At 53.3% G+C, this 25,869-nt stretch overlaps 1 protein-coding gene across 9 annotated transcripts in view; it reads left to right on the top strand.

The window, feature by feature from the left end:
* Window positions 1-25,869, top strand: part of MPRIP (myosin phosphatase Rho interacting protein) — a 75,561-nt gene that overhangs the window by 32,099 nt on the left and 17,593 nt on the right. For 3 of the 9 annotated variants that reach the window (XM_051777514.1, XM_051777530.1, XM_051777521.1), the window contains exons 4-16: window positions 127-278; window positions 2,210-2,294; window positions 5,728-5,938; window positions 6,895-7,411; window positions 13,505-13,646; window positions 14,169-14,285; window positions 16,511-16,567; window positions 17,791-17,859; window positions 18,077-18,166; window positions 18,586-18,695; window positions 19,642-19,719; window positions 22,966-23,551; window positions 24,443-24,559. In XM_051777514.1, the coding sequence (XP_051633474.1) occupies window positions 127-278; window positions 2,210-2,294; window positions 5,728-5,938; window positions 6,895-7,411; window positions 13,505-13,646; window positions 14,169-14,285; window positions 16,511-16,567; window positions 17,791-17,859; window positions 18,077-18,166; window positions 18,586-18,695; window positions 19,642-19,719; window positions 22,966-23,551; window positions 24,443-24,559 (2,331 nt within the window). The remainder of the gene's footprint in view (window positions 1-126; window positions 279-2,209; window positions 2,295-5,727; window positions 5,939-6,894; window positions 7,412-13,504; window positions 13,647-14,168; window positions 14,286-16,510; window positions 16,568-17,790; window positions 17,860-18,076; window positions 18,167-18,585; window positions 18,696-19,641; window positions 19,720-22,965; window positions 23,552-24,442; window positions 24,560-25,869) is intronic. The other 6 variants (XM_051777559.1, XM_051777568.1, XM_051777578.1 and 3 more) reach the window with 4 other exon arrangements.

The raw sequence follows: 25,869 nt of genomic DNA, 5'->3' as shown, positions 1-25,869 counted from the left end.
AACTTGTGATCAAAGCATCTTGACGTGTACGATCCTGGTGTCCACCAGGAGAGGTTTTAGGGCTCAACTCTGCACTCTTCTGTTCTTCTCTCCTTAAACAATATCCATTTCTCCTTCCCCTTGCAGCCGACAACCCTCCCACAGGGCACCATCAACATGAACCAGTGCACGGATGTGGTGGATGGGGAGAGCCGGACAGGGCAGAAGTTCTCCTTGTGCATCCTGACACCGGAGAAGGAGCACTTCATCCGGGCTGAGAACAAGGAGATCATCAGTGGGTGAGTGCAGATCCGGGGCTGAGCCACTGCCGTGCTCTTGCATGAGCTGGGAGGAAGAGGAGGGTGAGTAGGACCTTTCCCAAGGCAGGGTGCTGTGGCAGTGCATACCCAGGCTGATCCTGGGTGCTGGGGATCCCAATGGGTGCTGGGGTTACCCCATGGTGCTTTTAGTCTCGTCCATCCCTAGGCAGACACGGAATCCTGGGGTGGATGCAGCCCACCCCCGTGGTCCCAGGGGAGCATCTGACCTGCAAGGATGATTAAAGTATCATTGCTCACAGGAGTGCCTGCTGCTGAGCTGCAGGGACTCAGAAACACTGATGATTAGGCCACTAAAACAAGCAAATCAGGGTAGATTTCCCAACTCCAGGTGTTGGGTGGTGACCTAGAAACATCCTCTTCCATCACTCACATGCTGTCTCAGGTTGAAGCTGGAGCTGGTGAGGGTGCAGAGCCGTGGGAGAACAGAGTGATGGACTGTGGCGGGGCTGCTGCTCACCTGTGAGCGTTCCCCACGTGGTGTTCCCGGAGCTTGTGCCTCCCTCCCAAAATTTGTTGACATTTGAAACTCGAGCAGGAAGTTGAAGGGATGAAGCACTCGCTCTTTCCCCCTCTTCCTGAGTCACGGCGTCTCCCACCTCCCCCAGCCCTGGCAGCAGCAGAGTCACCACTTTCAGCTGAGATTTCTATTTCCAAACATTTTCTTTGGTTGCGACTCCCCCCGTTTTGGTAAACGCTTGTCGAAATACGGCATTTTTCTACCAAGAGCTTGAGATTTTGATTAGATACATGCTATCTTGTGTTGAAACCTCCCTGCTCTACTGTGACACACGAGCATGGGTCATTCCCTCTCTGTGAACCACTTTGGGCTGGCAGACCTGTCCCCCCTGATCCCGTTCACAGCAGTGGGGTTGCAGCGGCTGCAGAGCCGGGATGCGGAGGCACAGGGGAATCATGGCACAGGGGAGCCAGCTCCTCGCCTCCAGCCAAGGCAGGAGCAGTCACTACACCCCAAACCATGGCCAGCCCCCGTGCCCTGCTCTCTCCTCCCTCTCCCCACGCTCCGGTTCACAGCTCAGCCTTTGTTGCTGGTCCTGCCTGCCGCGGGAGGGAGAGGCATTGCAGAGCGAGGTGGGGCTGATTTATTGCTCATCGGCCCAGCGATGGGTTTTGAAGCAGCGCGTTTGCTCCTGACTGCAGGCATTAATCATCCCAGAGCAGTCCCACTCTGGGGCTGAGCCAGGCGGGTTTCGTTTTCAGTTGCAGCACGACAGGAAGATTTCCCTGGCTGGGGTAGAATTTGTTCTGTGTTCATTCCATCCTGCTGGCATTTATTGCTTAACCAAACCCCACTTGATGTGGTCATCTCCAAGTGCTTTACAGCAGCAGCGTGCGAAATGAGGGGAACAGGAGGGAGAAGGAGGGACATATGAAGCAGGAGTGTTTCCCAGTGGTCCTCAGATACCTGTGGAGTTGGCAGAGATGCTGGGCAGGTCGTCAGGCTGCAGTGGCAGGGCACAGGAGGGTCCCCCCAAGTGACTTGTGCAAGGGATGGACTCCACAATGCCAAGTTCACACTGTTCTTCCTTGGACAAAAGCACTTTGTGTGCAGTGTGCGGGTGTTGGCATTGCTGAAGGGGGAAGGTCCTACTGGAGGCTCTGTCCCTCTCTGCTGTCTTTCAGGATCCTTGAATCTCTGCCCCATGTCAGCCTTGGCTGTGGCCTCGCTCTTGCAGTGAGTGGGGTTTGAGCCAAAGCACCCTGAGGTCATCGCTCTGCCCCTCCTCTCCTGGCTTTTTTTGTCCCCAGGAGCTGGTTGCGGTGATTTCTGGTACTGTTCACCACACTGACCCTGACCAGGTCAATGTCACTCCCATCCCTACGTGCTCCCCCACAGCACAGACCTCACCTTCTGCTTTCTCTGCCCGCAGGTGGCTGGAGATGCTGATCGTCTATCCCAGGACAAACAAGCAGAATCAGAAGAAGAAGAGGAAGGTAGAGCCCCCAACTCCCCAGGTAACCCCAGGGAGACACACACATTGCCACCCAGACCCTTGCCTCCTTCTCAGGGCCACAGCCTTGCTTTTTTCCTGGGGGAGGTCCCCTCTAACCCTCCGGGATCAACTTTCTGCCAGCCTTCTGATGCTACCTGTGCAGAGAGTGAGAGCTGGGGCAAGCCAGGACAGCAGATCAGTGTGAATTAATTCCTGATCATCACTTCCAGGGTCACACACTGCTTTCCTGGCTGCTTTGTGGCCACACTTCACCTCTCGGGTGCTGTTTTGTGGCGCCGGCCCTGCCCACACTGTCTCAAGAGTGGCCACAAAGCCATGCGGTCCCTGTGGAGGACCAGGGAGAGGTGCTGTTCGTGGGCCATTTCAGCAGAAAACAGGATGAAATTCCATCGGGCTCCAGTTACCCCCTTTGAGATGACCCCAGAGATAGTGGGAATGAAAGGAAAATACTAAAGGCCAGGGCCAGGCTGGGAGCTCCGGGGCCGGAGCCGGGCTCTCCAGGGACCCGGCAGTGGCTTCGTGCTCGCTTTGACTATAAATGGTAAAAAGTGGGGCTGGCTGTGACTCACTCGTTCCTGCCAGGCTCCCACGTGGCCAGAGTGGGGGAGAATCCCACAGATGGGGAACGTGACCCCGAGGCCACCCTCGTCCCTCGCCGGGGCTGAGAACAGCCGTGTCCCTGAGGCCGCCTGACCTCTGGGCGTGCGTCCCGCCGCCATGGGGGACCGGCTGGGAGGGCTCCTCCAGCCGAGCTGGGTTGCACACCAGGGACCAAAACCAGGACTGGGGCTCCCCTGAGCCCTGGTCTTCAGGTCCCTGCTGATGGAAGTTCCCAGGATGGTCCTGGTGCAAACTGGGCCCATGGATGGGTTTTGTACGGCATGTCTCTGAGTAAGTTTCCACCATGCCGCTGGATAAAGATGTTCTGGGCAATGGGAAAAAAAAATTAGGGGGAACATGATCCTTTTTTGCACACCAGGCTGGAAGTCTGAGTCACCTCCTGCCAAGGGCTGGGGTCCTTACAGCCCCTCCAACCCCTCGAGTGCTTACTCTGGTGATGCTTCGGGGAAGATGCCTCTTCTGTCCATGACCAAGAGCTGATGTGTCATGAGTTGTCCGTCCTCAATCCCCAGGGAGAAGGCTGGTGCATTTGGGGCACCCCAGTGAGCGGATGCAGCAGGGCAGGGATGCTCACCCCATCCTGACACAACACTAAACCCAGGCTGGGTTCAGGAGGGGGACGGGGCGGAGAGAAGAAGGGGCGTAGAGCCAGAAAAACATCATTCTGGGTTACATTTCATCACCATGGCAACTTCTTGGAAACCGTACAGGATCTGAGCTCCTGAGCACCAAATAAGGGAAGTGGCTGCGGGAACGATGCTGGCTCCCCACAGACAGTCGGGCTCCCCAGGTGCTTGGGGATGGGGCAAACATGGACCCTCATGGCACATTGCCCCTCCTGTCTTGGGGCAGGCCACCCCAAGCCTCATTCTGCTTGCTACCCTCCTTCCACCCTCACCATCCTGTCACTCCCAGTCCCGTGGTGCTGGAAAAAGGCCCGAATTCACTTTGCAAAGCCAGCCTCCATGTGGGACCTGCTGCCGGACGGATGCTGCGCTGTGTCGGACACTCACAAGCCACCTGCGAAAGCAGAAGCAGCATCTTTGCTGTTGTCTCCTGAATCCAGGCAGCTGCTCCAGGGAAGGAGAGAAGATGCTGAGGAGAAAATCAGCACCAAATCCCGCTCTGTGAAATGGCTTCTCCTCAAGTTGGCTGCTGTTCAGCTCTCGCTCTCCGTGTGCTGGTGGAGAAAGGCTGATCTCTTTCTAAAGATGGCCACACGCTAATCTGGCAGCAGGTCATGTCTTAGATCTGCTCAGGGAGGGATGGACACCTTAGTGATTTAAAAAAAGAATTTAAACAATGGATATTCCTGCTATTTCTAGCTCTCACATAGTTTGTCTGTGGTAGAGCAGAGCTTGGTTGCAGCCAGGAGCTCCTGGGGCATCAGGGCCACTTCCAGCTCCCCCCATCATTTTTTTTATCATCCCTCTGCAAAATCACCAGGATGGGAGCAATGCAGGGAATATCAGCTTTTGGACAGGGAGAGTTGTGTGTTTTCACTTTGCTTTGCAAGCAGGTTGCAGTTTTAGGAGAAAAAGGGCAGGTTTTGCTGTGCTCCAGCAGAAAGGTGCAGGCAGCAGGAGAGACTGGACTGCCTGTGCCTGCCTGCTGCCTGTGGGAACTTGAGGCAGGGTTTGGGGCTGAAATCTGGGATTTGAGGCACTGCCCTCTGTTTGCACAGGGGTGTGGCAGGCTCAGGTAAGGAGAGCATGCCCAGACACACTTCATGCAGCTGGAGACTGGTTCTGCTGATTTTGGTGCATGCTGCTGTTTGGAGATGTTCATACCCCTGAGCAGCAAAGAGTTAATGTCTCTGCTCCCTTACAGACTTCTTTTTGGCCCACATCTCAGCCTAATTAAATACATATCTACAAATAATTACACGGGGGTGTGTGTAAGGGATATATAAAAATATCCTGAGTTGGTGATTAGCTTTGGGCTTGGATCGATGAATGAGTGGTTGAGGGTGGAGGGGACCTTGGAGATTGGCCCGACCCCCTGCTCCAGCAGAGTCCTCTTCAGTGGGATGCTTGTGAACTCTGGATCGTTTACCTCCAACACTGCATTCCTTCGGTGTGAAATTTCCAAGGGGATTTTTTAAAAAATTGAGGTCATTTGCTGCTTGTTGTGGCTGTGCACAGAGCCAGGACCCACTCCCTGGGAGATCCCCGGTGGCACTGGCACAGTCCTGCAAATGCTGATTTGCAAGTGCAGGACTAAAACCCACCTGATGTGGGAGCAGGGGATGGAGAGGATGCTCCTTGCAGCCACTGTCCCCAGCCTGTGGCTGCAGGCTCAGGCACTCCTGGATTCTCCCTACTCCATAGAAAAGGAACAAGCAGCTGGAAAACTTCCCACAATCCAGAGTCTTTGGAGGGGAGTTAATTGTCATTGATTTATTGGTGGCTTTAAGGAAAATAATCTTCGAATGCTGAAGCTTAATATGACAACAGCAAAACATCTGGTAATGAACAAAGCTGAGGAAGGAGTTGGGAAAGCTGCTGCCTCTTCTGGGTCACACTCTGAACCTGGGCTGGCCTGGCCATGGCCACCAAAGTGGCATCATCCATCATCTGATGGAATCTGGAGTTCCTTGCTGGCAAGAGAAGCATTTGAGATGATGGGGATTGTTTTAAAACAGCATGAAGCTGTGACACGTGGCTGAGCAGCCCTGTCCCATCCCTGTCGTGCTGTGATATGTCATGGGCAGCACCCAAACCATCTGGGACCTCAGGGCCAAGCCTTTGGGGACTCTGAACGTGGAGCTGGGGCAAACTCTCTAACCCTGGTGTGTCCCTTGTTCTTTCTAGGAGCCTGGTCCTGCTAAGATGGCTGTGACCAGCAGCAACATCCCCAGTGCAGAGAAGGTCCCTGCCACCAAGTCCACGCTCTGGCAGGAAGAAATGAGGGGCAAAGACCAAGTGGACGGGGGCAGCGGCATCAGCCTGGCACAGAACCCCGTGCAAGGCCAGGCCGGGGCTGCCAGCTCCCTGAAGGATCCCGTGCTGGACAGCAAGGAAGGTGAGGGGCAAAGGTACCAGCACTGATGTGATGCTGTGGTGGCCTGGTTCAGGCAGCTGAGCTGGCAGAAAACCACTATAGAGGGAGAAGTTTTCCCTGGGTTTGGTTCCTGGAGCGTTCCAGCAAGGAGAGAGAGGCAGACCTCGTCCCTGCTGTGTGGGGACTAGTGTCAGGCATTACAAGCTGGAGTTCAGGAAGGAAAAAGTTGGCATTTCATGCTGGAAAATCACAGTGTGGGGCCCAATCACGCCCTGGCAGGGAGATGGGGCTGCCTACCCTCACACTGGGAGCAAAATGCCTTTTCTAGCCCTTCCACATCCCCACTTGGGCACCCAGAGGGTGCAGGACCATGTCATGCTCAGCCCAGCCATCCAGGCTGCCAAACACTGAGCTCTGCTTCCTCCTCCAGCCCTGTTTACATTTGATTTCCATGATGATTCCCTGGAAGATGCCGAATCCGTGGCATTGTTCTTCCTGAAACAGTGGGGTTGGCTGCTCTTCCTTCCAGGCCATGGATAGGTCCCAGTGCTGGGGCCCTTTCAGGTGGGGAATGCTGCCCACTCAGGTGGGGAGTGCTTTCCACCCACTCCCACTTGCCAGGAGTGAGATGTCCATTGCCTTGCACCCGTAGAACTGTGGTTAATGCTGGGCTGGGGAGGACAGAGATGGAAGTGGGTGCAGAGCAGTGACTGCAGCCACCCAGTTCTTGGTTTGAAGATGTTTCACCTGTGCAAGCCCAACCCAAGAGTTGAACCAGCATCCTCAGTTCCCTGCAGACCATCCCACTGTCTCTGTGGGCGTGAGGGAGAAAAGCCAAGGGTGCAAGAGATGGCACAGGGCTGGGGCCAAGGCTCTGCTCTCATTTCCTGCTCTTGTCCTGGGTAGAATTGGGGTGGTTTTTGTTAAAAACAGAACTCAGACTTGAAACCAAGCACGATGACTCCTCTGTCTCTTAGACGAGAGCTCCATGAACGGAGACCGGATAGACTGCGGGCGGAAGACGCGTGTCGAGAGCGGGTACTTTTCCTTGGAGAAGACCAAACAAGACTCGAAGCTGGAAGAGCAGCAACTGCCGCCTCCGCCGAGCCCGCCCAGCCCCAGCCCCCCGAACAACAGGTACAGTTATCCCAAATCGCCCTCACAGGAGCATGCCCAGCCCTTTCCTTCCCCAGGTACCCGATCAGGCGACCGAATGGTTCACAGCTCCTCTCTGAACTCCTTGGACTCGAAGAGCAGTTGCTCCAAGCACAAGGACTCCAGCAACAGAGATGTAGGAAGGGGAGCTGAAAAATCGGGGCGTCCCCTTTCTTTTAAAGCCAGCCGGCAGTACACCACCCTGGCCGACGTTCCCAAGGCCATTAGGATCAGTAATCGTGAGGCCTTCCAGGTGGAGAGGAAGCGGCTAGAGCGGAGAACCCGGGCTCGTAGCCCTGGGAGAGAAGAAGTGGCCCGGCTCTTTGGGAATGAGAGAAGGTAAGGGATGAGTGGCTCATCTCCTGCTTGCATGCTTATAGCAGCACCAGGGTTGCGTCCTGGCCACAGCCTGGATGGAGCAGGTGGAATTTGCCAGGTGAAGCCCCTTTGTATTCCAGGGCTCCTGCGTTCAAGGATGCCTATCCACACCAGCCAGGGATGTCTTTAGTAGTGCCAGCGGGCAGGTGTCACCCTACCTGGCTGCTCTGGGGACAGCTGGCTGAGTGGGTGATCACAGAGTCACAGAATGGTTTGGGTTGAAAGGGACCTTAAAGCTCATCTTGTTCCACCCCCTTGCCACAGGCAGGGACACCTTCCAGGCTGCTCCAGGCTCCATCCAACCTGGCCTTGGACACTTCCAGGGATGGGGCAGCCACAACTTTGGGCAACCTGTGCCAGGGCCTCCCAACGCTCACAGGGAAGGATTGCTTCCTAATATCCAATCTAAAGCTACCCTGATGTTCAGTGGTGTTGGGTGCCCCTATTTGCCATGCAGCCCACCCTCCCAGCCCGCAGCGTGGCACACACTGGCAGCCAGCACCATTAATTAGGTGAGTTCTCTAAATGGTGTTAGTGCCAGGTGTGTTACGCAACTGCCTAATGAGCTGAGAGAGGTTTCAAAATGTCACGGCATTAATCTGGGAGAGGAGGGAGAGGCGGGTGCAGCGCCAAGGCAGGGCTGCAAAACAGCTCAGTGTGGAGGAGGACGGGGAGGGCGTCCGCCTGCGCCGGCGTGCCGGGTGCTCTCCGGGAGAGGCCAAGGACGGGCTCCACTTGCCCTGGGAGAGACACATTTGTGCAGTGAGGGCAGTGGAGCACACTGGGAGACAGGCCCCGGGTGAGAGGGCCGCCTGCCAGTCTGATTTTCCCGCCCTGGTTTTCCTCCGGGCATGTTCTCTCTCGCACGGTTTCAGCAGGAGCTTCTCCTCTGTTTCTTCCCAGCCCCTAAAGGACTGTTTTCCAACCTGGCTTCTGAGAGCTGGGAGCAGGTCTGGGAGGTACAGCACAGCTTTGTGCTGGTGCTGCCAGTCAGCAGGAGGATCCCAGACCTGGCCCAGAGCAGGCACAGAGAGTGCTGGACTGGGAATAAATGAGGAGAGCTCAGGTTTGGCTTTCAGTGCCGTGGGAATTGGCCTTTCCCCAGGATTGAGGAGGAGGATGCCACACTAGTCCCTTGGCCACCCTGGCTGGGGACAGGGCTGAAAAAAAGCTGGTGGCTACTGGTTTGCAAGCTGAGCTGATGCTGCCTGTGGGTGACATCCTGTCCCTGCTGGGTTTGCTTGCACAGGATGCCCTGGCCAGTGCCTGTCCCCAGTGTGACAGGACAGTGCATTCCTCCAGTGCCAACAGTCCCTTGCTGCAGCTCTGGAGTATCATGCAACACTGGGATCATCCTGCACGGAGCTGGGGAGCAGATTTACAGCAGATAGCAGGGCCCAGGAGAGGACATTGCTGCCAGAGACTGTCCTTTTTTAATGTCAGCTCCACTCATTGCCTGCTGGCAAGTGCCTTTTCCCAGGGAAAGTCTGCTTTTCCCAGGCCAGCTGGGGCTTTATCAGTATTGGCAGGAATTTCCCTGTGTCAGCCCAGAGCCTTTATCAGAGCAGGACGGGTGTAGGGAGAGGAGCAGGCACTGCACCAGGCACTGGAGGCTTGCTGCCCATGGGGCTGAACCCAGTCCAGCATTTGGGAGGGGGTGATGGCAGAGTGGGGTGATGGCAGAGTAGGGTGAGGGGTCCCCATCTGCGGGAGGGATTGCAGCCTGCGGTGCTGGAGGAGTGTGCTGTGAACAGGGATGGTTCAGTGGGTGTTTAGGGATGGGCACATTTGTTTTCTCCTCCAGTAACCTGGGAATTGGCCCGTGCAGGTGGTGTGGGTGCAGAGGTCCTGTGTTCCAGGGCTGGGACACTCGTGTTGGAGCTCTCAGGTGGACTCAACAGGGCACAGAGACACGGTCCAGCGTTACACCAAAGAATTAACATTCCCCAGCACCCTGCTCAGCTTGGCTTGGCTGCTTTTTAAACTTGAGTTTACTTAGTCCCCATATCCCTCTCATTTTTCTCCTCTGAGCTCAGACTGTGCTGTTTGAGGTTGAGCAGATACAATAACTCACTTCCATGCTGTGGGGTTGGCTTTTTCCCCCTGGTTTAACACCATTTCTAATAATCCTTCTCAGTAACCCACTAACGTGTCAGGGGACACTTGCCCAAAATCACGTGCCCCATGCCAACCCCAAAAGCACCAGTCAGGCATTGTTCAGATCTGCTTTTCAGTGCAGCCAAACAAACTCACTCTGATTCTGTTGGTATTTTCAGCTCTTCCTCCCGTTTTTTTGTGTAAGTCAGTGCAAGTGTCAGAGCTATGGATGGAAAAGAATTATTTTAGGTACCCAGTGCTGCATCCTGAGTGACACACCTTAGGCTTAGCTCCAGCTAAAACCATTTGTCAAGGCTTTTCTTCCTGCTTCCTTATTGTGACAGTTATTACGTGACTTAAGTCCAGGAATTTTCCGTGTTGACCATTTATACCTGACTCTGCCTCCACGCCCCATGCAAACGTCTGAGCTCGCAGCCACTCAGAACCAGGAATCAGAAAACAGGAGATAATCTCCCTGATTTTGGCAGAGCGGCAGAGTGCGAGTTCCCTCTGCTGGCACGTGGCAGGATGGGGCTGTGGCACCCACCGGGATGTCCCACCGGGCTGGGGGAGAGGGGCTGTGGCCAGGGAGGTCAAACCATCCCCAGTCTCCCATCTCAGAGCCATCCCTAGGGCAGAAGAGCAGGGGCAGCTCTTTAGAAACCCCCTGGGTAAATCTTGAAGTATTGCACACAAAATCACAGCTGAACTGAGCTGCAGGGATGTCCTTGGGCATCAGTCCCCATATCCCAGCGGGGCTCTGCAGCTGTGGGGATAAATCCTGGCACATCTCAGAGGAGGGTGCCAGCAGTTTTGGGAAAGAGACCACCATTGGATGGGGAGTCCCTGGTGTGCAGAGACCCAGAGCCCCTTCCTCTGGGTGTGCAGCTGCAGGCTCACCCTCCTTCTGCAGCTCCCTGGGGAGCACCAGGATTTCTGTTTGGCAAGCTTGGCTTTTTTGCACAATTCCAGGGGTGCAGCCTCTAAATCCATGGCTTTCTCAGTTGACCCCATGTTTTTCTTATACTGGCAGGAGTCCACTGTGGCATCTGCAAGACCTCCTGTAGCAGTGTGATCAGGGGCTGAGGTGTATTTCTAGCCTCAATAAAGAGCAGAACTGCCTGAAATCACTTAAGATACTTTTTTCCCTCAAATTCCTTCTCTGGAGCTTCTTGAGATACAAAGCTCAGCTCTGAATTCTGTTTCTCCCCATACATAGGAGTGTCTGCTCTCCCAAATATAGTTTTTTATTCCTTGTAAAACTATCCTCTTCATACTTGTGGACCTCTTGGGAAAATTATCCTTTCTTTTCCTGACACTCACTATCTTTCTTGCTGCTAAATAATGAATGAATCCAATAAAAACAAGCCCTTTTTTTCCAATCAAAGAAAATCACTTTAACGATAGCTCGTGCTGGTTTTTAGAGCTTCCCTTCCCACTGCACCCCCCCCACACTAACAGCTGAGATCTGCAGCCCGGGTTTAGTGGCCTGGAAAAGATTAACAGCCTGCATGGCCGAGGAATTCCTTGGGATGAACTTTTGTAGATGAAAAGCACTAAATGGCACTGCAGCTTTTAAAATGCTTCTTCCTACCTGTCCCAGCCTCGTTTTGTCCACAAAGAGCTTCTGTGCAGAGGGAGCAGCTCTCTCTGACACGTTTTGGTGGGGAGGAGAGCCCTTCCCTCCCTGTTCCCTCAGGATCTCTGGCAATAACATCTCTGAAATGTTGATCTAATGGGAAAAAGAAAGATTCTTTCCTGTAATCCGGATGATATTAACCCTTGGGGCTGTGATTTGGTTGCAGTGATTTATTTTTCTCCTCCCTTTTTCAATGACGAATGAACCGGAATGATTTTGATTTTGTTTTGTATGTAGATACAGATATATAATTTCCTCTTCTGTTCATTCATTTTCCAGCCTTGTTTTCTTCCAGGTCTTGTTGCTCTCCACCTTCTCCTGCTGTGTTGCTGTGTGACGTGTCCACCTTTACTTCGCCTGCTTCGCTACCATCTCATCTCAATCTCAAGCCGTAGAACAACCTGGTGGTGCAGCCCCTTTCATGAGAAATCAACCTGCTTTTGATTTTGTTTTTATGGTTTTTTTTTGGTTGGGTTTTTGTTCTTTATTTTTCTCCTGATTTGTTTTTTCTTCAGGCCTTCACTCAGTAGGGCACAGACAATGTTAATTCATGGATCTCTTATTTCCTCCTGAACTGAGACTCAGAGAAGGCTGGGCCAGTGTAAAAAGGGTTAAAAAATTGGGACTCCAAAACAATTCCCTGTCTGTCAGTGAATGGAGAACATGGATTTATGTTCCACAGCCTGGCTTGTGTTGAACATCTCACAAGCAGAATATCCCAGGGAAACTGGGAGCTCTGCACAAGCCCAGGATCTGCCCACTCCCAGTTTGCAAACTGGGAGGTAGCAAGGGCTGAACAGATGTCCTGTAAAAGCATCAAAGATCTTTGAATTTACAAAGCAAAGTCTTCCCCACCAATTTTGTCCCTTCCTCTTTGGTTGTGTCCTGGCAGCCTTGGCTCTGAGCAGCAGTGGGGGGGCCCCAGCCTCCCAGGGGATGTGATATGCTCGGACTGTTCCTCTCATTTATGGAATTTGGTGCAAATGTTGGTTGAAAACTGAACATTTTGTGGTTTTTGAGCCTTTAACCTGCTGTTCCTTTTTGTGGGAAATGTTAAAATGGGGTTTTTTGGATAACCTATTTCCCCTTACGTGGTTGCCATTGTGATTTTCATGCAAGTCAGAGGTTTACACAGAGGAAGCAGCACCAAGGTTAAATGTGGTACAAGTGGGTCCAAATTTTGTGTCAAGAAACCACCTGGATTGAGCTTTTTGGGGAGGTTTGAAATGGACCTTTAAACCTCACAGCTTGGAGCTCAGCTGGCATTTGCTGGTGGTGGGTTATTGCTTCACGTTCCCAGGTTGTGATTAAAGACCTGAGGTTGATTCTTGCCCGAACCCCTGGGAATGCAAACTCAGACACCAGCAGGTGCTTTGCAAATTCCAGGGCTTCCTCTCCTGTGGGTCAGTGAGCGGCTTTTCATGCTGAACCAGCACTTTTAATTCTACCTGCAAAGGCCTATTTGCTCATCCTTAGGAGCATCCCATTTGTTTTTATCCAGGGTTGGCTCCCGCTCCATCCACATTTCTTCGTAGTTCTCCATCCTCAGAGACACAAGTGCCACAGGTGTGATGGGCCACCAAGGCAGTGTCTGAGAGACCCAAGTTGTGCTCCCTGCTCTCCATATTTGATTTGCAGCCCAGTTTAGAGGAGGGAATGGCCCCAGGTTTTTCGGGGAATGCCCTGCCATGGCACAGGGTGCTCCTCATCTCATTCCCCTTCAGCTGGTGCATCCTGCAAGCCAGACCCATGATCTGGAGGCATTTATGGACAGCGTTCACTCCATGCAATCCTGTGGCTGTTCCCTGTGTGGGGCTGAGTTTTTAGAGGGTACCTATTGCAGTGAACACTCTGGAGAAACCTGACCCCCCTTTATTTCTGCACCCCAGCTTGGTCTGACATATCAGTACTCTGTGGCCTGGGGGGCCATCGATAGCTGCAGTGCTAGAGGAGAGAGCCATGCTTAAGCCAAAGCTGCTCCACAGTCCCTGCTTCCCAAAGGGCTGTAAAATTCACAAGTAAAAAGTCACTGTTGGTTTTGCAAGGGTTTTCTAGTTATTGAAGGTGCTACCTGTGGAGCTAAATAGTGTGAGGGTTTTTTCCCACTTTAGCCATGGGTGAAAGGATGTGTGTCAGGGGTTTTACCCTGGATTTGGGCACACTGGAGCCCGCAGAGGAACGGGGACCAAAGCCAGGTGTGCATGAACACTGGGTCAAGCAATTCTGCAGCCTTAAATTCGTGGGGTTGTACAGCTCCACGCAGTTGCTGCTCCTGCGTTTAAACCTTCTCCGCTTTCCCCTTTCTCTCTGTTTTCCAGGCGATCCCAGGTAATTGAAAAATTCGAGGCATTAGATATTGAGAACGCGGAGCACATGGAAACAAACGTGCCGGGAGGGGCTGCCCTTTCCAGCGAGACGCGGCAGGGCAGGAGCGAGAAGAGGGTTTTCCCACGGAAACGGGTGAGCTGCTCGGCTGGGGTCTCCTGGTGGGCTTTGGGGGATGGCACCTGGGATCCTGCAGCACAGGATAGAGCATTCAGCTCTAGGGTTTTTCCCTGGGTCTGGATCTGGAGTCGCAGGCAGCTCCTGCAGGAGCCACATGCTGTGTGTGCTCAGTCTCTGCAGGTTTGCCACTTGCTGCTCTGCTCCCTTGGCCCAGGTGTAGATCAGAGTGGAAAATCAGGCTGCCTTTTCTCCTTTCTCCAAAATATAAAGGGAAACTTCAGATCTGGCATGGCCAGGACACATCAGGATGGGGTGAAGTAACAAAAGAAACAGGCAGGTTTGAGAGTCCCAGATACGCTTGGATATATTGGGAACAAATTAATGCCTGAGAGGACAAAAAATTGTATTGCCAAAGAAATGACACTTGTTCTGAGGCTGCGATGCCCCTTAAATAAAGCAGATTTTTATGCCATGAACCAAGAGAGCAGGACTCTGTCCTAGTTCCTGCACTGATCTGGGCTAATTCTGTTCACACAGGACTTCACTTGCGAAGGAGCGGCCGTGGGCTCCATCCTGGACGTGTCTGCATCTCCCCTGTCCCCACATCGCCGGGCAAAGTCACTGGACAGAAGGTCCACAGAGTCCTCTATGACGGTGAGCCAGGGGACCGTGTCCCCTGCCTTTTGGGAGGACATGAGAGGCCTTTCCCCAGCAGGTCCAGTGCAAACTGCACTGTCTGCTGCTTTCCTCACGGTCAGCACGTAGGACGTGGGTTATGCTCACATTTGGAGCAGGTTTCAGTGACCCAGGTCAGATGTGACCAATCCTGTGAGTCACAGGATTGGCTGTGGCTGGAGAAGAGCCACACTTTTTGCCTGTTGCAGAAATTAAAAGACTGAGTCTTGCGAGGAGCCCTTTTCCTCAAAGTACAGCAGGAGCTTGGGAAGCAGCCCCGTTTTGCTTGTTATTTTCCCCTGGAATACCCAGTTTCCTCGATGCTTTGCTTGGTGTGTTAGACCCTGATGCTGTAGGTCACCCTGAAGGTGCTGGGGTCACCTTGCCTGGCCAGAGCCCCTTTTAGCCCTGTGCTGTCCCCCAGCAGAGGCTGCAGCAGGGTATTTCCAGCTCAGCAGAGGGTCAGTCCAGTTTCTGGACTTGGACCAGCCACTGGGTCATGACTGATGCATTTTCATAGAATCACAGAATCCTAGAATGTCTTGGGATGGAAGGCACCTTAAAGATCATCTCGTTCCAACTCCCCTGCCACGGGCAAAGACACCTTCCACTCAACCAGGCTCCTCAGAGAGTTTTCAGAGAGCTAACACATGTCCCAGTTTTCTAATGCCACTTCCTTGATGTTTATGCTGTTGGAAGTGGGATGAAGGCTGCAAGGAAGGGCTGAACCTGCCCTCCTGAGCTTTCCTCCCTTTGCATATTTCAAATGCTCACCAGGCCTGGAGGCAAACAGTACAGAACAAACACAAAATGCTCTCCTTTCCCTCAGCAACCCTTCTGCAGGGACAAAATAAATACACTTGCTAATCTCTCAGATAGATTACAGAGCTACTGTAAATACAAGTTGCATTTTTTGCGGACAGACAGCTTCTATTCAAGGACTTGTTAGAATAATGCAGTAGCTGATGTTTCTGGAGCTTTTTGGGTAGACTTGTACAGCCACAAGAGTGAGTTTTAAATTCTTGGTGGGAATAAAAAGGTGCAAGAAGTGCATATGAAGTGGCAGTGCACAGTATCTAGTGAAGGGAAGAAAATCATGCAGGTTTAGATTAGGTATTAGGAAGAAATTCTTCCCTGTGAGGGTGGTGAGGCCCTGGCACAGGTTGCCCAGAGAAGCTGTGGCTGCCCCATCCCTGGAAGTGTCCAGGGCCAGGTTGGATGGGGCTTGGAGCAACCTGGTCTAGTGGAAGGTGTCCCTGCCCATGGCAGGATGTTGGAACAAGATGATCTTTAAGACCCCTTCCAACCCAAACCATTCCATGATTCTGTAATTCAGTGAATTACTTCCCTTTGTGTTTTTGTGGAGCGGGACTGGGTTCCCACCACCCTGGGATCATTCACATGTGGGATGTGCTGCCCCACAGCACAGGTTTGATTGAATGGGCTTCCAGACCCCAATTTCCATTTCTCCCCTTGCTGTAGCCAGTTTCAGACACTGCAGCTGGATTTCACACACTGCTGTCCTTTTTCCTCCTCCTCTCTGCAGCACGTGGAGCAGCTGGAGGAGTTCAGCCTCGAGGGAGTGAAAGCATTTCCACCACATCCTTCCCTGTACACGGGCAGGGCTGGGAGGAGGGTCTGGCAGCAGTTATCCCACGCTGTCTTGGTTGCTTTTCTCAGGGATTTGACATCCCCATGTACCTACTTTGGAGGAAAGAGCAGGTGTTGTTTGGGTGGTGCAGGGCTCAGATTCCCTGTATTTCCAGCCTTGGGAACTCAGCCTGTTTTGAACCCTGCAGCCTTGCATCAACAGCACATAGTTTTTCTTTCATAATATATAACAGAGGGACAAAACTGCCTGAAGTCTTGGTAATTCACTTTTCTCCTTCCTCTGTTATGCTGGTGGAGCAGTAGGGAATTGCAAGAGAAAATGGTAGGACGGGAACAGCTGAGTATACCATGCAGCAGGTCTCTGCTCCTCCTGGGTGCAAACATTTAGCCACCACACAGTGTAATGGTGCAGTCTGGACTAGATAACCTTTAAAGGTCCTTTCCAACCCAAACTATTCTATGATTAAATTCTGTGAATTTAACTGTTGCTGGTCTCTTTTATTGCTGCACTGTATTTTATCAAGTCACTTCTGTTGCCTTCTGGGTGCAGACACTTCTTCCCTCTCCTCTGATCCCTCTCTCCTTTCTTCCAGCCCGACCTACTGAACTTCAAGAAGGGCTGGTTGACAAAGCAGTATGAGGATGGGCAGGTGAGTCAGGGGGAAGCTCTACCCTTTATATCCACTCACTTCAACATCCCGGCTGTGCCGGCGGCATGTGGGGCTGCTCTTGGCACTGACAGAGCCCTGATGTCCCTGCTGGGTAGATCAGCCTTGGAGCGAGAACTGCTGGTCCTCTGTGCTGGGGAGGTTTCAAAGCCCCACAGGTGGATATTGTATCGTGGGTTTCTAGGGAGCCAGGGCAGCTTGGATAGCAGCGCTGGTTTCATGTTCCTGTTTTCTATTTATCAGTCTCGTCTCCCTTGCAACCCAGTGACCTCTTTGGTGTCAGTAATGAGGCTCAGGTGAAGTCTCCTGAGTACCAGGGAAATGACAAGGCCAATAAATAAATAAAAAAATGAATCCCTCTAAGTTGGCACTGAGGGAAGCAGCTGATGCTGTTTTCCTGCTGTCTGTTCCCAAAGGGATGTGAGATGTGCTGCTCCCTCATAGCCTTAGTCATGGGCACTGATGCCGAGGCAGCATGGATGGTCCTGGCTGTTTGCAAACTGCCCCTTCCCTGGATTTCCTTCCCTCCTGCTCAGCTGCTGAGGGAAGATGAGGGCGACTTGCCCATGGCTGTGAGTGCCATGGCCTAGGCTTCGCTGCGGGTACTGGGGCTGAGGGCACATCTATAGGCAGCCGAGGGGGAACTGGCCACTGGATTGTGCTTTATTGACTGAAAGCTACCTTAGGTGAGCCTGTGCCTGGCTGGGAGCATGCAGGAGGAGGATTTGTATAGAGTAAGGGCCAGGAATAGACTCCAACTCAGTTTCTAGGTACTGCAGATAAAACATGAATGTTTTACTACTTTTGTTGTTGTTAAAAAGGTTTTAAGTGCAGTCACTAAAAGCTTCGTCTTGCAGTGAAGCTGCTGGGAAGGCTCCGACTGCCCCTGTGGCTCTCACTGTGTGTCACTGTCACACGCAGGGTTGGTGCTGCTGAGGGTGGAGCACCTGTAGTGTGGCAGCACCAGGGAATTCGGGGTCCTGGTGGTGCAAACCATCACTGTCCCTGGCCTTGCTGCCTGTTTGGGTCTCCCCTTCCTGTCAGGAGGGTCTCAGTGAAGCCGAGTGTTGAGCTGGGAGGGGAGAGGCATTGAGCTGCTTCCCTGTGGGGCATCTCTACCAGCGGACCTGTGACGAGAGCCACTGTGTTTCCGCTGGTGAGGAAAGGAGCAGGATTGTAACTGCCCCATTTTGGTTGTTTCCTAGTGGAAGAAGCACTGGTTTGTGCTGACTGACCAGAGCCTGAGATACTACCGGGATTCAGTGGCAGAGGAGGTAAGTGTCTTCCCATTGGTGTTCAACCCATCACTGCACGCAGGGGAGCTCCCAGTTCTCCCTGGGAGCTGCCCCCTGGCTGGCTGCCTTCCCAAGGTCCTGGAGCATAGCTCTTCAGGGCTTTGTGCTTCCCAGGGACCTGCTGTGCCTCCCTGTGAGCCCACTGCACTTCAGGGCTGCAGAGCTCTGTGGCTTATTTGACCTCTTCCCTCTGCAGGCAGCTGACCTGGATGGAGAAATCGATTTATCCACATGCTACGATGTCACTGAGTACCCAGTTCAGCGGAACTACGGCTTCCAGATCCACGTAAGGAAAATGTGGGGAGGAGGAAGTCTGGCTGCAGGACAGCTGATGGGGATGCTCGTCCGTGACAAGGGCAACATGTCCCCAAACACCCAAGAAAGGCCACACAGCAGCCCCCAGAGTGCTCCAGAGAGCTGTGGCCTTGGGTTTGAGAGCCCTTTTTTTGTCTGGGGGAAAGGGAAGGAGGAAAGGCAAAGATTTGTTTCAGCCTTAGGATCTCAGCTGTGACAAAATTAGCCTGATTGCTGGGAAACACTAATTCCCACCAGGAGCATGCTGGGGGATGGAGGGGCTGGGTGCGACTGCTGTTTGGCCAGCAATGAGTGGCCCAACACTGGTCTTGGGACTGGGTGCAGAGTGGTTTTGGGACGGTGCTGATGGGTGCAATCAGCTCCTCTGAGCTGTTCCTCCTCTGTCCCTAGACGAAGGAAGGGGAGTTCACCCTCTCTGCCATGACGTCGGGCATTCGCCGCAACTGGATCCAGACCATCATGAAGCACGTTCGCCCCACCACTGCTCCTGATGTAACAAGGTAAGGGGGGAGTGTAGCAGCCCCTGCAGTTGTGTGGTTTGCTGTGCAGGAGTAACTCTTCCCTCATCCCTTTTTTTTCCTGTTTCTGAGCCTGTCCGTTCCTGGAAGCTGCGGCTCTTTCTCACGTCCCTCTCTCTGGGCTTAATTTGGATACACTTTGTGGGGACGCTGATATGCTGAGTTATTCTTACACGTGCAGATTTCAAAGAGGGTTGAAAATGTGGCTTTAATTTGTGCATAGGAATATGAAACACTGTTTCTATATCAAGGCTCCTTTGGATTCTCACCAGGTATTGTGAAACCACTTGGATTCAGTTGTGCTGGGTTCCCCCTTTCCTCTGGCTACTGTTCAGCATGAGCTGCCCAGCCCCTCCACGGGTCATGGCAGCAGGAGCCCAGGGTTCAATTTAGAAGCTGTTTGGCTCTGATCTATTTTAAACTCCAGCCAGCAAATCGTCTCCCCTCCTCTTTTGATCTTCCAGAAGCTGCCGCAGCTCGTTCCCCTTACGCGTTAGTAACGCCGTTGTCTCCTCCTGTGTCAGTGCCAGAGGAAGGGAGCCCCTGCGTCACAGAGTACCTTCTGTGGGTGCTTGTGGCTGTGGGTACAGGGTGTTTGGTGTCCTCACAGCTGACCCTGCTGGCCACACTTCTATGGGCCACCTCTTACAGGCTGCCTGGATATGGCCACACCACTAACTCCATCTCCTGTCCTTACTGTAGCTACAGCGAGCAGGTTTTTGCCAGGTTTGTCCCCAAAGTTCATGGAATGGCTCTTCTCACCCAGTGCCGTTGACCTGGAGATGCTCCAGCCTCTCCTTCCCTATCCCACTTGGCACTCAGCCGCTGTTTCCCAGCCCTGCCCGAGCTCTGGTGGATCTCACGGGGGTCTCGGGGAAGCCGCCTCTCTCCTCACTCCTGTGTATGTTTGATTTCCATGCAATCCCAGGAAAAACTTCTCTTTGAAACTATCCGTGCTGAAGCCCAGGTTGGAAAACTGTGTTCTCTCCTGTATTAACGTTCTGTGGTTTGTATATCTCGTGATTCACTGCATGCTCCTCCTTTTCTGCACCTCGGATGAGAAGTCCTGCAGTTTCCATTTATTTTTCTTTCTTTTCTTCCCCCTCCCTTCCTTTTTTTTTTCTTTTTTTTTTTTTTTCTTTAAATAAAAGCCAGAGAGAAGGGAAGAAGCAACCTGGTCTTGACACTTGATTTCCCCACACTGGTATCTTCCGATGTGACTAGATATGAAGATGAAGACCAAAGAAATTTGAGGGGACCTCTCTGCCTTTAAAGAGCCAGATGTATTTATGGTTGCTCACAGGTTACTGCAGCACGATAGTCCTGCGCTCACTGTCTGCACCTGCTCCGAGCCCACACAAAGTGGTTTCACTTGGCTTTCCCTCTTGAGAGGGTCCAAGCGCAGGTCCTGGCTGGGCAGTAACTTGTTACGCTGCACAAACAGACTGTGAATCCATCCTGAGCTGGGAAAAGGGAATTATGTGTGTGCTTCTGTCGTTTCCCACCGAGCTGGTTTTGGATGGGGTGGAGGCTGGCGTGGGTTAGTCACGTTGCTGAGAAGTCCTGTGCTGTGTGTGCAGCAGGGCTGTGTTCACCTGGTGTGGGGTGTCCCAGCGCATCCCACCTGGCTTTGGGATGCCATTACATTCTGCACCCGGGGAGTGGCTTGTGAAGGGGGCTGCTGGAAAGCTGAAGGACAGACTGCCCAGGGCTCATGATGAAGGGTGGCAAATGTTGGCACAGTGTGGCCCGGGTGCAGGAGGGATGTTACTCCGGGTGCTCAGCGTGCCGGGGGGGCGATGGAGTTCACCCCGTCCCCAGGGCCTGTCCCATCCTGCACGCTCCTGCAGACCTTTGCCATATGTCATTAACCTGCTGCCATGTCTCCACCGAGCCAAACACACCTTTTCTTGGTTTCTCAAGTCCTAATGACTGTTTATATTGCTGTGTGTGTCAGCACCCAGCATGGGGAGCAGAGGCTGTGCTGCTGCCTGCCCTCAGCAGTGCCTGGCTGTCAGCAGAGACACTCATTACACTCTGCTAACAATGACAGGGCAAATAGAAAATACCCCCAAGAAAGCACTGGATCCATATTTTGCTCACAGCCCTGGTGAGGCTGAGTTCCCCAGTGCTTCCCCAGTTCCCTGCAGCCTTCATGAGCTTCTTGCCACAGTGTGCTCAGCTCGCAGCTTGCACTGCTCCCACACCTACCCCTTTTTATTTTGACCTATAAATAACATTTGGAGGCAAAGACCCCCTCCCTCCCATGTGATGTGAATTAGTTTGTCTGGGATGGAGGAGATGTGAAGTGTTTGAGCAGAATTCATAGCCATGGGGCACTTGCAGGAGATGAAATGAGAAACTTTGGGTCAATCTCCTGAGTCTCTTCACTCCGTTTCCAGCAGCTGTCCCTCCACTCCCTGACACACATCCCATGCCCTTTGGAAAGCAGCAGAGGAGAAATGAGCTTGTGAGAGATGTCACCTCTAGAAATGCTGAGATTCTTTCATGTGGGATTTAAAGCAGCATAATTTCTATGTCCCAACACCATCCGAGGGGCCCCGAGACCCCCATTTTTTTCTAACACTCATCTCCATATTAAGACTCAGTCTCATCCCCGTTTTACTTCTTCAAAATGCAACTGTAATCACTAACTGACTCCAGATTGAGAACCTGGCTTTGGAGTTGTGGTTGAGGAGCAGCAATGTTTCATTGTGGTGCCTTTTGGGTTTATTTTATTAGCTGCAAGTGACAGCGCTGAAGAAAGAATTATCTCTGAGCTGGTTTTAGCCTGTAACTGCCAGAGTTTCTCAAAACCCAGCTCTACTGAGCCTGTGGTTTGATGGTGGATGACAGTGCATCGGAAGATACTAGCCTGGGCCCCACGCAGAGCCATCTCTTCTGCTCCATCCTTTGTTTTGGGCATATGCACATCCATGAGGTTGTTGGCTATGGGAGCTGGGGTGTGTTCCCGAGGCGGGAGAAGCTGTGATGCTGCTGCTGCTGCTCCCAGTCATGGTGGTCTTGATGCATGTGGTCCCAGGGCCTGCAGTGAAGGGCCCAGGGAGCTGCTTTCCAGCTCTTCCAGAAAGCTTGTTGAGGATGTGCTGGAGGCTGGACCCCAGGAGGATGCTGTGGTTGGAGGAAGCAGGAAGAGTCAGGAGTCAACCTGAGCAGAAGGGCTGTGCTTCAGGAGGCATCTCGGGGGGCTTCAGACAGCAAAGAGGGTTCAGCAAGTGCCCACCACTCCTTTGGGACAGGCTTCCTCCACAAACTTAGCATACTGCTGTTTTCTGTTCTAATTTTGATGTGCATGTTACAAGGCTGGCATGTCCACATTTAATAAGCTAATACTGCATTATGGATTATCTGTAGGTTGGAAACGGTATTGCCTTCCCCTATTAACTTCCCCTGCTTGAGAAGTATGTCTCCCCCCTCAACCCACCATGCTCTAACTTAGCACTAAAAATCATTCCTTGCTTGAGAAATTGGTGTTTTCAGTGATTTCCACGGTGTGTTGAAGAACTTGCTCTCCTTGCTGCACTGACCCCTGCACATACAGGATGCATCCCGGTGCTGGGGGGGCTGCCCATGAGGCTGGGTGCCCCAGGGGAGGTCTCTACCTTCAGTGCAGATAGTGGCACGGAGAAGTTTTCGACCCACTAGTATTTTTCCAAGCTTGAGGGAAACCTTCCCCTTGTTTCCCAAGACCTCTTGGAGCTGCTCTGTGCTTCCCCATCCCACAGCTCCAAAGCCAGCCTGACTTTGGTGGGATTGGTGGCATCCTCCCTGCAAGCACGTGACTATGGCCCTGTCTACCGGCGGGTGTGCATGGAGCCCCACAACCCGGGTGCGGGAGGAGCTTTCGGAGCCTCTTCCCTTGCTGGCAGCACAGTTTGGGGTCGCTGCCTTGGCCACGGGCTGCTGCTGGGTCGTGGTCACTGGCCCTGGTGTGGCTGCTGAGGAGGAGCAAGGTTGGGATCAGCCACTCTCTGGGGGCTCGGGGGTCTCTGGAGCAGCTGGGACCGCTTGCACCGAGGCTTTGCACACCAGCACAACCCCGGGGAAGGGCAGCGGAAGCTCCTGCACCCAAGAGGCGACAGGAGATGGAGGGGCAAAGGGGCACCCACGTGGCATTGGCTTGGGCTTCCAGCAGCCCCTTTCCACCCGGCTCTCCGAGGCATGCATGGGAGCGCCTGGCCATCTCCAGCACCCACTGACACTTTCCTTCACCCTCTCTCTGTCCTCACAGCTCGCTGCCGGAAGAGAAAAGCAAAACAAGCTCTTCCTTCGAGACTGGTCCGAAGCCGAGCGAGAAGCCAGATGCGGAGCAAGCTGAGCTGGACCCGGAGCAGAAGCGGAGCCGTGCTCGGGAACGCCGACGAGAAGGACGGTCCAAGACCTTTGACTGGGCTGAATTTCGCCCCATCCAGCAGGCCCTGGTGCAGGAGCGTGCGAACGCTGCAGACTCCTCCAGTGGCGGCTCAGCCGCCTTCCCCAGGGACACCGGTGCCACCGACGCCGACCCGGGAGAGCTGGAGCGGGAGCGGGCCCGGCGGCGGGAGGAGCGGCGCAAGCGCTTCGAGATGATCGACGCTGTGGACGGGGCAGGGTCGGAAGAGGCACTGAGGATGGAGGTGGACCGGATCCTGCCCGTCCCGGCAGACATCAAACCGCAGAACGTGCACGTGGAGATCGAGCAGCGCTGGCACCAGGTGGAGACCACCCCGCTGCGGGAGGAGAAGCAGATCCCCATCACGCCCCTGCACCTCGCCCACGCCGAGGACCGGGACGAGGGGCTGGCGAAGCAGCACCTGACCACGCTGCTGGAGAAGGAGGTAAAGGGGTGTGTGGGGTGCAGGCTGCCTGCCAAAATGGCCTCCAGGCCACGGTGGTCACTGTAGGAAGTCTGGGATAGGCTTAAAAAAACCTGCATTTATTGCTGCCTTGTAGTAGCAATAAGTAGGGATGCTGTAGGTCCTCTGGGAGCTGGCAAGGCACAGATCCGTGTCCATTCCAGTTCAGCTCATGTTCCCATGGTTGCAGAAAGGGCTGTTTTTACAGCCTGGTACTTCCTTGCCCCCTCCCAGCCAATGCAGCCAAATTTGTGTTGGTTTGTAGCCACTCTGTCTGATGAGATGGGTACAATCGAGGTGTATCAAATAGACCCCAAATTCAAGCTCTCAGTCCTGTGTGCCTCTGCAGCTGCAGATTTGTGTTGTCTGCAGCTATAAACTGCCTTGAGTTGTAGCACACGCCACAAAGGTTCCCTTTTTGTGGAGCCTACATCAAACAGTGTTGCAATTTCAGGAAAAGAAAGGAGGAGATTCAGCTCACTTGGAAGAAGTCCATGCCTGGGATAACAAAGATGGTTGTTAGTTGGGATTAAGGTGTATTAGCAGGAATGAAAGGGGTGCAGGCATGGAATAACCAGGAGTATCACCGAGCTGAACCAGGCAGGGATTTGCCGGGGTCGTGCCTGGCACGAGCTGGTGCCGTTCATCCTTTGCTGCAGTGAGCTTTAAGAATTACACTAATGCACAATTTAGTTCCTTCAGGGGGGAGGGATTTTTCCTGGCAAAATGAAATCCAGATTCCAGAGCAGAGCAGAGCAGCGGTGCCATCAAAAGCCCTGTTCATTCTACTCTGTGTCCCCTCCAAACCGCTTGTTCCTTATGGCTGATCCCCTGCCCACTCCCTGGACGCTGTCTCTGTTCGTGTCCCTCCAGCTGGAGCAGAAGCAGAAGGAGGCCCTGGAGCTCCTGGAGCAGAACCGGCACCTGCAGGACCAGCTGAAAGTGGCGCTGGGCCGGGAGCAGAGCGCCCGGGAGGGCTACGTGTTGCAGGTAGGAGAGCAGGGAGGAGAGAGAGATCCACCTTCCTCTGCACCCGAGGGGATCCCTGGTGGGCTTCAGTCTGGGGTGTTCCTGGGGACATCCTGGGTGACACAGGGACGTGCACCACTGAGCGGGCTCTGAGAGATTTGACCTTCTTGCAAATGTTGCTATAGCTTTACCAGAATCATCTGCTGAACAAAACCTTTGATCTGGGATGGGGTAGGAGGTAGCATTACCTATTAGCATTCCCAAGGGAAGACAAAACACAACCGTGGTAGGCAGAGGAACCTCAGCAAAGTCCACCTCTGATCCATCCCATACTGTGTTTGCCTCTGCAACAGCTGTCTCCCCCTTTCTGTTCCCCACATATTCCCCTCAGGAAGTGGGGTGCACACAAGGCTTTCCAAGTATCCTGTAGCCCAACAGTTGCTCCTGGCTGGAGATTTTGTGTGACAGTTACATGGGCAAACACAGCACACTCAGGTGTATCTCCCAGGCATGTTCCCTGCAGCCAGAGCGGGATTTGCATGAGGACAACCTGGTGTCTTAGGTCACTTTGGTGGTTTCTTCTGTTACAAGATGCCTTTCCTCAGCTAAACCTAGAAATGTGTTTTGGAGGATCTGGCAGAAGAGACAGGATGGTCCCTTGGGAAGCCTTTCCTCCCGTCCTCCAAACAAAGTGAACTTTTCCCAGCCCTTCCTTTGGGAACATCCATGCCGAGAGGAGCTGTGACACCCACAGGGCAGCTTCTGTCTGCTCTTATGGGTCCACAGTCCTGTTCTGTGGAGGGGCAGCATTTTGGCCTGCTCAAATCTACTTGACCAAACTGGCTGTGGATCAAAGTGCCTCGTGCGTGGCCAAACCCTGCGCTCCCGTGGCAGCAAAACCAGTGTCAACGCCAAACCTTAAGTCCTTATTTCTCACAGGAAAATTTCCCCTGAAGAAGTTGCACAGGCAGTGGAGCCAGCCCTGGGAGGGGGACATCCTGCCTTCCTTGCCCATGATCTCCCAGGAGGAGTTATTAATTCATTTATTTCTGGAGTCTCTGAGCTGACAATGCCTGCTTGGAGGAGTTCCACTTTCACTTGGCAGTGCTGGAAGAGTAACTAACTCCCACTTCCCTGGGGCAAAGGCATCCAACCTCCCTTTGCCTGAAGCATGGAAAAAGATCAGGGAATGGGGCTAAAAGCTGAATGCTGAATCCACCATCAGATTGTCTGTGCTTAAGTTGGCCAATATGAGGAGGGGTAGCAAGAGGGGAAGTGTGCAGAGGGGCTGGGCAAATCATTGCTGCCATGAGCAGTGACCCAAACTTGGA

The sequence above is a fragment of the Manacus candei genome, unplaced genomic scaffold (assembly GCF_025592945.1).
Source record: "Manacus candei isolate 608988 ecotype Guabito, Panama unplaced genomic scaffold, ASM2559294v1 h1tg000002l, whole genome shotgun sequence".
Classification (NCBI taxonomy): Eukaryota; Metazoa; Chordata; class Aves; order Passeriformes; family Pipridae; genus Manacus; species Manacus candei.
This window is presented reverse-complemented; position numbering and strand designations above follow the sequence as displayed.